Here is a 13,602-nt window from a genome sequence, read left to right as displayed (position 1 = left end):
CGCCCTGGAGGGCTATTTGCAGACCAAGTCCAGTGCCAGTCAAAAGGCTGAAATATCTACAGAAAGAAACAAAATAGAATAGGGGGAGTGTCCTATTTATGAATAAAGACAAAAGATGAGACTTGTATATCTTGGGAGGTAAAGGAATGCACTGTGTCCTTCACCTAGGAGATAAGCTGACAGCATGTCTGTCTCAAATCTAGCTGCAAAGACTTTGGGTGAGAAATACCCTACAACCATGAGAATATTGAGGTAATTAAGTCTAGGTTATAGAACATGTTTTGATTTTGTTTTATGTGTAACTGTTTGTTTCCAATACTTCTACTTGCTATTAGTTGAATCTCTGTGCTTTGATAAATAGGCTTATACTTGATTTCACTATAAACATATCTAAGTGCTGTGTGTTAGGTGGAGCAGTGATTTGAAGTGGAACAGATAAGTTGGAGTATGCTGTTTCTTTGGAAGCAGTGAATCTGGGAATACTGTGAGATCCCAGTGGACCAGAGGTTGGATGCAACCAGGGAGATGATTGGAGTGAGCCTGTTGCTAATCTGAAGAGAAGAAACAGGGCCTGTGTAGACGTAATGGGGAGTGCTTACATTTCCCTTGGCCGGTGGAGTTTGAGAGCAGATGTGTGGCAGGCACAGACAAGGCTTCCTCACACTAAGGGCAGGTGGTAGCAAGGTGCCTCACAGCCCTGGGTACCCCTGGGAAGCATTACATCATACTTCCCAAACTAACACAGTTTCCTCAATGTTTCAGCTAAAATTAGAGGAAACGTCCTGCAGTTTTCCACATTTTTCCTTGCAACTTCTTGCTTGTTCCAGGACAATTCCAGTTTTCTGAGCCATCCAGTCCCCTAGTCTGTATTGAGCTTTGAGACTTATACTCCACTGCTCATCTTAAACCTTATTGTAAATTGGTTATGGCCCATTGCAACTGTTTCACATTTATCCTTCCCCTTTTTTTCTTGCATTACATCAATGGTATGAGACTCAATAATAAAATAATGATAAAAATCACATCTTGACATTTGCAATCCAGCGAAGTTGCATGTTGTTGACAAAAGCTGGATTCAATCCATCCAGAGCAGGAAATGCTCTTACATGAATAGCCAAATATCTCAAGAATCACTGCTCATCCTTCCTGGAGAAAGCATTCTTAAAATTCTTCCTAAAAAGTGACCTTTTCCTTGTCAGGGCTAATAAAAGCCTGTAGAGGTTTCTGGAATAAAATCTGAGTAAAACCTAACAGCCTGCAGGATGCAGCCCATTGTTTTCTCAGCTAGTGCTGGCAGTAAGTGATTTATTCATCTTCCTAGTCAATGGAGAAGGCAGTTACCCTATAGGCTGGTGTCCATCTAGTACAAATAGTTTTTGATGAATTGCACAGATTATGGACCCTATACATTAAATAATTAGTCAAGACTTTTGTTTTCCTTAGCATGGAACCCCAGCTACTTGTCCACAAATAACTCTCCAATCTCTTTCCTCTTGTACACAGAAACCTTTCTTTTATATGGTGCAGAGGTGTGCGAGAACTTTAAAGGAATCAGTCATTCAGAAGCCAAACATGAAGATAATCGCTGGGGAAGGAGGAGGTGTAGTTGACAAGTATACTGGCTTTTTTGGGAAGACCTGTCTTCAAAACCTGCTTTTGGTCCTTACTGACAACGAATTTTGGGGCCTTATCCTGGTCTATTTTGTTCAAGACAGGTGTAAAATAAAACAATTATGGCAGGTCAGGCCTGAGGGACACTGTTTAAAGACACAGGAGCCCCAGGAGAGTTCTTGGAAGAGATGGCTCATAGGGCATTGACTACCTAAGAGAAAAAAAAAAGCCTGATTATCCATTATAGAGGAGTGGCAAGGGGTTGACTCATGAAAATTGAACCCCAGCTTTTGGGACTGGACAAGTGCTGCAAGGAATGACCTTTCGGTGAGAGATGCACTCCTGTCTAATAAGATAACTTAAGTAGAGGCTATAGATTACATGTTTTGTTTTACTAGTAACCTTATGTTTCCAAATCATTTTACTTGGCTTTATTTTGAATCTTTATCTCAAGCTGTTAAATAAACTTCAGTTTGATTTTAGCATAAGCCTCTCTAAGTGCACTGTGCTGAGAAGGGTGTTGAACGGGGGTGCACTGCTTCCTTGGAAGCCAGGGAGGAATGGGCATTATGGGATGGAAATTGCTAACCTGCATTGGAAAAGAGCGAGGCTTGTGAAGCCCAAAGTGGAGAGCTCGTGTTGCCCAATAACCGGTAATTGTAATGTGGTTTCCCCTGGTGGGCATGCACAAGGCTTCCTCATGTTGTAAGCAGATCATAGTGATTTACCACAGACACTTTGGGTAAATCATCACAACTCCTCAATAGTAGCAGGACTTAACATGGGGTTAGCTTTTACTTTTACACAGAAACTCTGAGTGCTCCATTTGAGTGTATGCAAGAGTCTTCCATGGGTGTCAGGGCTCCTGTTTCAGCATTCAAAGGCAAAGTTTGTAGTATCTGTGACACCTTCCACCGGCCAGACGACAGCTCGTGCCAAAGGCCCAGGACAATTCACTTGTGTATTAGTATAGATCGAGGTGGACAAAGTTTTTGGCCCAAGGGCCACATCTGGGAATATAAATTGTATGGTGGGCCATGAATGCTCACAAAATTGGGGGTGAGGTGCAGGAGAAGGTGAGGGCTCTGGTTGGGGTTGTAGGCTCCAGTGTGGGGCCAGAAATGAGGAGTTCAGGGTGCGGTAGCAGGCTCCAGGCTGGGGAGGGGGAGATGGGGTATGTGTAGGGAGGTGAGGGCTCCATCTGGGGGTGCGGGTTCTGGGGTGGGGCTGGAGATGAGGAGTTTGGGGTGTAAGAGGATGCTCCAGGCTGTGACCGAGTGATTCAGAGGGTGGGAGATCAGGGCTGGTGCAGGGGGTTGGGGTGTGGGAAGGGGTGCAGGTTCTGGGCTGGGATTGAGGGGTTTGGAGGGCAGGAGGGGGATCAGGGCTGGGGCAGGGGGGTGGGGTGCAGGAAGGGGTGCAGGCTCCGGTTGGGATTGAGGGGTTTGGAGGGCAATCAGGGTTGGGGCATAGGGAGAGGCTCAAGGGTGCAGGCTCTGGGCAGCACTTACCTCAAGTGGCTTTTGGAAGCAACAGCATGTCCTTTCTTCGGTTTGTACACGGAGATGTGGTCAGGCGACTCTGCACACTGTCCCATCTGCAGGCACCGCCCCTGCAGCTCCCATTGGCTGTAGGGGTGGCGCTTGGGGCAGGGGCAGCGTCTGGAGTGGAGACCTCTGGTTGCCCTACGTGTAGGAGCTGGGGGGAGGCCCTGCCGCTGCTTCCAGTAGCCGCATGGAGCAGCCCCTGACTTTGCTCCCTGGCTGGAGCGGGGCAAGCCCCACACTCTGCTCCCCAGTGGGAGCTCGAGGGCCAGATTAAAATGGCTAGTGGGCTGTAGTTTGCCCACCCCTGGTATAGATCAAAGTGATAGTTAAATGTATGAGTGTATCTGATGTTTAAACTTATGAAAACTAATGGGATGTTGCATGCATTGTTTTCACTTATATCCTGTTATAATGTAATAGCAAGCATTTACATTGTATATATACCCCTGTAGCTAAATAAACCATCAAAGAAAAAAGAAGCCTTGCAAAATGCAAATGAAAATATTTGAACAGAAAAGTTCTTCTTTCAAAGCAAGTGATCATTGTATGTGATGATCAGAGATCAAACACTCTAAATGCATTCCTCACTCCGTCACCAAAGGAAAAGCCCATCTGGATAGCGATCCTATCGGCTTGTTTTCCAGGAGACCTATATGTATGGATTCAGGGAAAGATTCTTCATCTTTGGACTTAACTCTTACAAGGAAGCATAACATGGAATGCAGAGACCTCCCCAGAGACAATCTGGGAACCCTAAAAAGACTTTTGGGAAATTGGCAGTTGATTATATCACTGCAACCATTTACAATTACAAACTGTGATTTATCTCTATATATTTTACTCACTTTAATCTCTCAATAGCTCTCACTTCTTCTTAGCTAATAACCTTTAGTTAGTTTACTATAGAATTGGCTACCAGTGTTGTCTTTGATGTAAGATCTAGAGTACCAATTGATCTTGGGTAGGTGACTGGTCTCTTGGGACTAGGAACAACCTGATGTGCTGTGATTTTTGGTATGTGTCCTCTTATCATAAAGTCTAATTGGTCTGGGTCATAAGGAGGGCCCTACCAAATTCCTAGCCATGAAAAATGCATCACGGACCGTGAAATCTGGTCTTTTGCATGCTTTTACCATATGCTATACAGATTTCGGGGGGGGGGGGGACGACCAGTGTTTCTCAAATTGGGGATCCTGACCCAAAAGGGAATTTCAGGGGAGTCACAAGGTTATTTTAGGAGGGTCCTAGTATTGCCACCCTTACTTCTGCGCTGACTTCAGAGCTGGGCGGCTGGAGAGTGTCTGTCTGGTATTGGCCGGGCACCCAACTCTGAAACCAGTGCCCTACCAGCAGCAGCGCAGAAATAAGAGTGGCAATACCATACCATGTATCAGAGGGGTAGCTGTGTTAGTCTGGATCTGTAAAAGCAGCAAAGATTCCTGTGGCACCTTATAGACTAACAGACATATTGGAGCATTAGCTTTCGTGGGTAAATACCCATTTTGTCCGATGCATATCATGTCATCCTTACTTTTGCACTACTGCCTTCTGAGCTGCGGGCCGGACTGTGTCAGCTGCTGAAGGCCCAACTTTGCAGGCAGCAGCATAGCAGAAAGGGTGGCAATACCATACCATGCCATCCTTAATTCTGCGCTGCTGCTGGCAGTGGTTCTGTCTTCAGAGCTGGGCTCCCAACCAGCAGCTGCCGCTCTCCAGTTGCCCAGCTCTGAAGGCAATGCTGCGATCAGCAGCAGCACAGTAGTAAGGGTAGCAGTACCGCAACCTCCCCCCCACACCACTTTTTTGGTGTCAGTACCCCTACAATTACAACACTGTAAAATTTCAGATTTAAGTAAGTGAAATCACGAAATTTTCAGTTTTTAAAATCCTATGGGCATGCAGCCCATCGGGGTCATGCACGGGCATGTGGCGTAGGGTGACCAGATGTCCTGATTTTATAGGGATAGTCCTGATTTTTGGGTCTTTCTTATATAGGCTCCTATTACCTCCCACCTTCTGTCCTGATTTTTCACATTTGCTGTCTGGTGACCCTACGGCGGCAAGGCATTGACAAGCTGCAGGGACGAACCCCCCTCCGCTGCTCCCTGTGGGTCTTCCCTCCTGAAGACTGTTCAGGATTTAACCCTTTCCTCCTCCATCCCCGCCACTACCGCTCCCCCATCAACCAGACCCTTCCCATCTCTGTACCCCTCCCCCATCAGCCAGACCCTTCCCATCCCTGTACCCCTCCCCCATCAGCCAGATCCTTCCCATCCCTGTACCCCTCCCCCATCACCTGGACCCTTCCCATCTCTGTACCCCTCCCCCATCAGCCAGACCCTTCCCATCCCTGTACCCCTCCCCCATCACCTGGACCCTTCCCATCTCTGTACCCCTCCCCCATCAACCAGACCCTTCCCATCCCTGTACCCCTTCCCCACCACCTGGACCCTTCCCATCCCTGTACCCCTCCCCCACCACCTTGCCCCCCCGGCTGGCTCGGGCTGGGGGCTGTTGCATTGCGGTGTAAGGGGCCCGGGGCCCCCCGCGAGCGGGGAGAGGCGCAGAGCTCCGACTCCGGCCCGGCCGCGGGGATCCTGCCCGCCAGAGCCGGGGGGGGGGCAGGGACAAAATGGCGCCGTGTGATTCAAACGCAGCGCGGGGCGTGCGGGGCGGGGTCCCGGCGGGGTTCACTGCGCCTGCGCCCGGAGTTACAAGATGGCGGACAGTGCGGAACTAAAGGTAAAGCGCAGCTTCAATTCCCTGCGCGCTCCCCCCTCCTCGCCCCGCTCGGGTCGCCCGCGCCGCCGGGGCCGGGACCCTCTGCAGCGCCGGGCTCGGCGGGGGGCGAGCGGCTCCCGGGCCCTGCCTGCGGCTGGGGAGGCTGCTGCCACCGCACCCCCCTAGCAACAGGGGTTGAGGGGCCAAGTCTGCTGGGGGGACCGGTCCTTCGCCCCCGCCTGGCGAGAGCGGCTCCCGCCCCCCAGCCCGGGGGGGGGGCTGCTTTTCCCCTCCCCCACCTGCCCGCGCACACCCCCTCCCCGCCTGTCCCCACAGCCCGCTCCTCTCAGGGTAGCGGCGTGGGCAGCTTCCCCTCCCGCGCCCCCAGCAGGGGCTGAGCCAGATGCGGGGGGGGGGGTCAGCGCTCCCCCTCTCCAGCTGCCCTGGCTCCCCTCTTATCGGCCGGGAGGGGTGGCGGGAAGCTGCCCTGCTCCTCCCCTCCCTGGGCAGGCCAGATTGAGGGGGGCTGACTTGGACCCCCAGCCCTCTCAGCTGCTGCCCTCCCTCAGCGGCCGGGGTGGGGGGACACCCGAGCCCCAGAGGCCGTGCCCCCTGCGCTGCTGCACAGCCACTTCTGCCCCCTAAGCCTTCCCTGGGCTGGGGGGGGGGTCTCGAAGGACTGGGATGAGGAGGAAATGGGGGCTCCCCTCACCAAGGATTAGTATGTCAGCCACAGCCCCCAGGCTCCACACTCCATGGTGGGGGAGCGGGGGCGGATTGTGTTGTTGTGTAGTAATCACATTGGTTCCATGCTCCCGCTGCGACCTCCCCCTCCCCCAAATACATACAGTGTCTGAAGGAGGGAACTTATCCCTGCACCCCAAATATCCAGCTTCCAGTGGGGAGGAGAGGGAGGCCATTTAGTGCTGTATGAAGGACTACAGAATGGGATAGAAGGGCTCTGCCTCAGGAAATAAACACAAGTGGTGCTGGCGGCGTGTAGTAAGTTGGTTGTATTTTCCTGGAGGGTTTGCGCAGCTAGAATGCAAATAAAAAGGCTAAAGAGAACCAAGTGAGTGATTTTGTGGTGATTACAGGAGGAGGGTGCCTCTCTCTCTTTCAAGTATCAGAGGGGTAGCCCTGTTAGTCTGTATCCACAAAAACAATGAGGAGTCCGGTGGCAACTTAAAGACTAACAGATTTATTTGGGCATAAGCTTTTATGGGTAAACCCCCCCCACTTCTTCAGATGCATGGAGTGAAAATTACAGATACAGGCAGAAAGTACACTTTCAGCGTCTCACTGACGAGGGAGGAGGCTTGCCAGTGCCTCAGATCCTCGTCTTCATGCTCACCCTTCCCCCATCCCTGAGCACTCAGAAAAGTTTTTAAATGGACCCCTATGGAGAGATGCTTTACTTAGTACAAGAGGGGGAGGGAATCTGGGGGATTGGGTTGCTATGTATGTTATGATGAGGCTGGAAAGGGAACTGTCCTTTAATATCCCTGAATTGACAGCCTCCCTTGCTTTATAATTAAAGTCCCAAATTGCTCTCAGAAAAGGAGGGATAGAAGGAAACCGAGATAGTGGGTGTTCCCTCTCTTTAAGAAAGGAAAGAACTTGGAGAAAATAAACAAGGTCTTGTTTACTCCTTCTCATAAGCCAAGAACTAGGGGTCACCAAATGAAATTAATAGGCAGCAGGTTTAAAATGAACAAAAGGAAGTATTTCTTCACACAGTGCACAGTCAGCCTGTGGAATTCTTTGCCAGAGAATGTTGTGAAGGCCAAGACTATAACAGGGTTTAAAAAAGAACTAGGTAAATTCATGGAGGGATAGGTCCATCAATGGCTATTAGCAAGGATGGACAGGGATGCAAAACTATGCTCTGAAGTGTCCCTAGCCTCTGTTTGCCAGAAGCTGGGAATGGGTGACAGGGGATGGATCACCTGATGATTACCTGTTCTGTTCATTCTCTCTGGGGCACCTGACATTGGCCAATGTCGGAACTCTCAACTAGATGGACCGTTGGTCTGATCCAGTGTAGCTGTTCTTATGAGAGAACCTTTACTCTCTCCCCTCACTTAGATAAATGTCTCTGATAACTTGAATAAAGGAGATTATTTAAATGAGAGTTTTAAAGTCTCGTTAGAATGCATATTTGCAACCAATCTTTTGAGAGAGATTTCTGAAAAATCTTCAAAATGAATCCTAAAATGAGATACTTGGTATGGGTGGATCCTCTCACAACCTCAGTGCTGTGGTAGGTCAGAGATCATCATAGGTTTGAGGAGACAGTATAACTTTATTTGTACAATACATCCAACCTGATATTTGTAATAGTAACAAAAGAGAGAAACCAAGCACTTTGTTCACAAACTAAGTCCATTTTTTGTATTACAGTTTTTCTCAAAAGCTGCTTGCTGTTCATTCTGACTCTTTTTAAAATAAAAGTAAAGTGCGAATAACTTTGAGGATCAAAATGGAAATCTTATATGTTATGGAATGTATATGTATTTGTTTTTCCCTTTTCTTTCCTCCAACCCCTATGCATTTCTGATCAGCATGAAGCATCATGAGGTCCACAGTAAGAGGTTTTAGAGTATATAACATGTAATGTTTATTATATGTTCGAGGGAATTCCGTTTCCTTAAAATGTCTGTCTTTTCCCACTTAGTGTTTTGTTTTTGGGTATATGACCCAAATACATATACTATATGTATACGTAATTGTAGGAACTGTCAGGTTGTCAAGAGGTGTGTTTTTTTTTTTAAACATTAGGTGTCTCTTCAGGAAGGTGATTAGCTCCTTTGGGGTCTGTGTATGCAATGATGGCAATTCTTTGTGCGTGTTGAAGATGAATTAATCCTGTTAATAACCTCCACTGTTTGTTTTCAGGGGGATCTTGCTGGTGATATTGCATGAGACCTTAGGAAGCACCCCCTCCTCCCCCACAAATTATGCAGTCTACATAATACTAAAGATAAAAGGTTGAAGTTGGTTTTCTCTGCTTAACTACTTAATTCATCTTAGCATAGAAAATACAGGAGTGCATGTTGCTGACTAACTCGAACAACAGTGGGCTTGGTTGATATGTTTAGCAGTAAATGTGAATGTTTTTTAGGTTGGTTGATTTGGATGGATTGAAAAATTTGCCAGCCAGCCAGAAACTGATACTCACATTTTATTTTGGATGGGTGAGAGGTGGCAGGGAAGTGGGAGGGAGGACTAGGATATCTCAAAGGTCTGATAAATTTGACGCTCCCATGCGAACCTCCTAAGACTGTTTTTGGAGAGATGGAAGGGATGTTGTTTTGGCTGCTGAAAGAAAGGGTGGGAGGACTTTCCTACTCTTTCTTCCCTAGCTTCCCAGTTGCTGTCAGCATAGGGCTGTATTTGTATTCATTATTCTTCCCCATCTCCTGTCTTCTGTGTCTATTTTTGCCTTTCTCTCTCTCCTGTTTGTTGGCCTTTTCCCATGCCAGCCTCTTCTGCCGCAGTTCATTGCTTTCCCAACCAGCAGCAGAAAGAAATTGAGAAGATTCTTTTCAGTTTCACTGCTGCCATAAGGGTTCTGAATGATAACTGTGAAACTGACTAGTGGCTTGTTAATTTCACTCTGATGCTGGTTAGGAAGGCCAGACCTGAGAGGGCAACACTGTATTGGTGTACATTTGCAAGATTAGATTTGTAGCCATAAGGGTTAATGTTGTAATTTATAAACAACACCATCATATAGTCTTTACAAATTGAAGGGTCTGGGGCTCCCTGTTCGCCATGGAAGGCTTTCCACCTGCCAAGGTCAAATACATTTTTTTCAGGCTCTATTTTCCCCTGTTCATCTTTGTCTTTGCATGTTGTGAAACAAGAAACATCAGGTGATGTCAGATCTATTTACTGAGTTAAGAGTAGATTGCACCTTGGGTTGTAACCCTCCTGAGAAATCCTATTATTTAAAATGCTGTATGGAGCAAATCTTTACAGGAAGTGTGTTAACAGTAAGGTGTTATGTTTGAAGTTAGGTGAAATAAATATATTAAGTAAGAATATACCCCAATAAAACAGTTTTCCTCATCCTAGGTTTGAAGTTAAAAGAGGATTTACTTGAATGAAAACTCTCAACTAGAATTTAAGACACAAATTAAAATTTCTGTTTGCAAAGTCAACAATGAGTTCCTTTAACATTTTATTTTTCTCAGGCAAATTTTTTGTCCGTTTCTCTCATCCACAGACCAATTAAAGGACTACCGTCAACATGAAATCTAGTAAACTTAAACAAAACTCCAACTTAAGTAGTTGCAAGGTATCTGCCTCTGAGCATCTCCTCCCAATTTTTATCTTGTTTGTGTGAAGGATCTACAGAATTATACAGAGAAAACAGGACTTCAATTAAATATTTGGCAGTACTATATGTATAAAGTAAAATTGGAAAAAAATTAAAACTATTTTTTCTTAGTCACTTTTACTTGTAATAGGTACAATTTTTAGACAAAAGTGTAAAGCGTACATTGATGTCCTTTTTCCTAACTAAGATGTAAAAGACTGAAATATTCTACATGACTTAACCATTTTTGTGGTGCTAGGAAAAACATTCGTATAACATCAAATGTCTTTTGCAGAGCTTGGGCATAGGATTGCCATATTTCTTGATGTATTAAAAGTTCTGAATAAATGGAACCAATATTTTGTTTTAATCCCTTCTCTGTGAAACATGGCTTTTGAAAGTCTGTTCTAGTCTGTTTTACTTCCCTAACTCTAAGAAGAGATGTGTATGAATTTTCCTATTCTTATTCCCTGCCCCCATCTCCCAAACAACTGCATGCAGACTCTAATTTATCTCAAGGTACGCTATTTAAAGCTCTTTTTAATTGAAGGATGTATACTTGGGTGATTAAACCTTTCCTTCAATATTTCTTCCATCTCTTTGAATTGGTTATTAGATTGTTCTGATCCTTGCCTGGTACTCGAGTCTTTTGGTAACCGTTACACAGTTTTGGATAATCAGTTGTTATACAGGGATCAAAGAATAAAAAAGAAAAGCTTGTATTTTAGTATTGTCTGTCTTGATGTTGTCCTGTAAAGCTGGTTTGGAAAGCACATGCTGGGAGGTTTCCTCCTTTGTTCTCTCTCATTTTTAAAAAGTGCCTTTGGGTATTGAACAGATCCCTGGTGTGTTTCTTGATGGATACTTTTTTTTAAAACCAGAAATTGTGAACGGAGAGTTATAATAAAATACATAATAGCATTAGCACAAAAAATTGAGCGGGTACAAACTGATTTACAAAAATTCAAATAGGAAATACTCTTTTGCTACATGTAGGAAAGCTGTTATAATGGGGACACATTCGTAGCATAGCTTTCAGGTAGTAATAATAATGATAGATGGGTTTCCTAGTAGGGGAAGTGCTGTATGGAAGTTAAGTTAAATTGCATTGTCAGTGCTAATAAACATAAGCTACCTATTTCAATGTTTGATTAGAATTTTATGTACAGAATGTCTTTATGACTGGCATCTTTACTTAATCCTTTTATATTTTGGCTTGCACACTTCTGTGCTTTTAAGTATGTCTTTCTCACTTGTGAGTCAATAGATCACATTATTTTCATACTGTACTTAATTTTGCCAACGTCAGTAATGTTTTCCAGTGTGTATTGAACTGGGTATCTTTCTTTAAGCTTTTACTCACACTGGAACTGCAAAGATCAAATGAATAAAATGGGCGGCTGTGCATCGTTGTTCCACTGTAAAAGTCCACCCACAGCATTTCATTATATTGCATACATATAATGTGCACATATTTGTGAAGTGTTCAGACTTCAGTAGAGGCCACCCTAAAGTATTTTCAGAGAGGTATATTATTAGATTCCAAGGGCAGAAGGGACTGTTGTGATCGTATAGCCTCACCTCCTGTGTAACAGGCCAAAGAAGCTGCCCAAAATAATTCCTAACGCATACCTTTAAAAAAAAAAAAATCCCTGTGATGGAGAATCCACCACAACCCTTCGTAAATTGTTCAAGGGGTTAGAAACAGAATTTTTATTCATGGACTTTTGAGGGAAGGAGGAGGAAAGGTGTAGGAGCCGATCATTATTTATAGTAGTTTAATAAATTCGGAGAGTTATTTTTTGCATGAAACTTCTAGTTTATTTCCCTTTTGATTGTACAGTCAAGATATCAGGTGGTATGGTAATACAAATCATATGATTATTAAAAGATTGGAAGATTTTTAAAAAGTACAGGTAAAGGATATCTCAGTTAGCCTTACTCTGTGGGTCGGGGTAGCCAATTATTTTTTGTCAAGGTCCAAATTTCTTGGTCAAGGTATCGTCAAGGTCCATACAGAGCAACAACAATAATAATAAATAAATAAAAGGATACTGCCATCTGTTCGAAAGTGTCTGGAGGTCCGGGTCTGGCCCATGGTCTGCCTATTGACTACCCCTGCTCTAGGCTGATTTCCTCCTTCCCTGACAGAGAGAGGTTCCAGCTTATTTGGCCATTTGTGAGAAAAGTTGTGGGACAGATATGTCAAGGAATCTTTTAAAAGGGTATCCCATAAAGCAGGATGTATATGCAACAAATAGATACTATGCCTCTTCATTCTTAGCAAAAACAGGTATTTGTTAGTCTTTTAATTTGATTTGTGTGATGTGAACTCTGACCTCCCTTTATGTGAACTCTGACCTCCCTTTATGTGAAGCATGAAGATAAGTGCAAACTTTTCACAACTGTGTTTGGCATGGTTGTTTTAGCCCCTGTAACCTGTTCTTATTGAGTCCAACATTTTGATTAATATTTTCCTTAGCACCAAACCCTCAAATTTTTCAACAATTGAGGTTTAAGTATTTTGTGTAATTATTTTGAAATACCCTCATTCCTTCCATTCCCTCTGAGTTGTTGGCCTCTCCATTTCCTTAAGTATGTCTAGTAATCCCTGTTGATTGCAATAATGCTTATAAGTCCATAGCAGAAACTACTTTTCATGCTGTGAACCAAGGACTTCAAAAGGGTTATTTTTTGGGGTAGAGAAAGCACTGTGGAAGTTGGGATCACCCAAGATCCCAGAGGTTTGTGACTGAAGTGGGTTCAGCACTTTACTTTCCTTTCACCTCAAAATACTGGTATTCAGCCCTTTGGCTCTGTTTGTAGGCAGAATTTTTTTCTGTACTTAAACTTGTATCAGAAGTGCCTGTGTCTCTCTTTTGACTGTTACTGCTGCGCTTCGGGTGTTGTGGCTCCAATGCAAGACACTGAGGTGCCTTTCTGAATGAAGGCTCCTCTATATCTGGGTGTATAGACGGGAATCAAGGCCTTATGAGAACTACAAGACTGATGCAGAGTGTAAATGTGGTTTTTTCTCATAAGGGTGCCACTGTGTACCTGCTATACCTTTCATACCTCAAATGTCTGACCTACTGCTGTTCACTGTGAGTAGGAACCTTGATTCTGATTTTTGTAGACACATCTGAATTTTAACCAAAGAGAAACTTTCCTTTTGGGAAAGTGCATTGTTTGGCTGGCTACTTTGACACGTGCCTGCACAGTGGAACCCTAAAGAATCCTCTTGATAAAACTCAGAATTTGCCTCTGACTCTCAACGATTACAATTCTCAACAGTTGTCTACTTTTGGAATTTCAGTCGTCTTCATCAGTCGACATAAATTAGTCTTTTATGGCTCTCATGCTTAAATATAATGACTGCCAAAACACTTGATTAATGCA

At 44.8% G+C, this 13,602-nt stretch overlaps 1 protein-coding gene across 1 annotated transcript in view; it reads left to right on the top strand.

Annotated features, from left to right (window-relative positions):
* The first annotated feature begins 5,847 nt into the window (after positions 1-5,847).
* The window catches only part of PIAS1 (protein inhibitor of activated STAT 1), an 84,977-nt gene continuing 77,222 nt past the window's right edge, over positions 5,848-13,602 (top strand). Inside the window, 1 exon segment of the mRNA XM_030578861.1 lies at positions 5,848-5,900. Coding sequence (XP_030434721.1) covers positions 5,877-5,900 — 24 coding nt within the window. The 5' untranslated portion in view covers positions 5,848-5,876.

This window comes from Gopherus evgoodei, chromosome 10 (assembly GCF_007399415.2).
Source record: "Gopherus evgoodei ecotype Sinaloan lineage chromosome 10, rGopEvg1_v1.p, whole genome shotgun sequence".
Classification (NCBI taxonomy): domain Eukaryota; kingdom Metazoa; phylum Chordata; order Testudines; family Testudinidae; genus Gopherus; species Gopherus evgoodei.
Note: the sequence above shows the minus strand (reverse complement) of the source record. Positions and strands in the feature narration are given on the sequence as shown.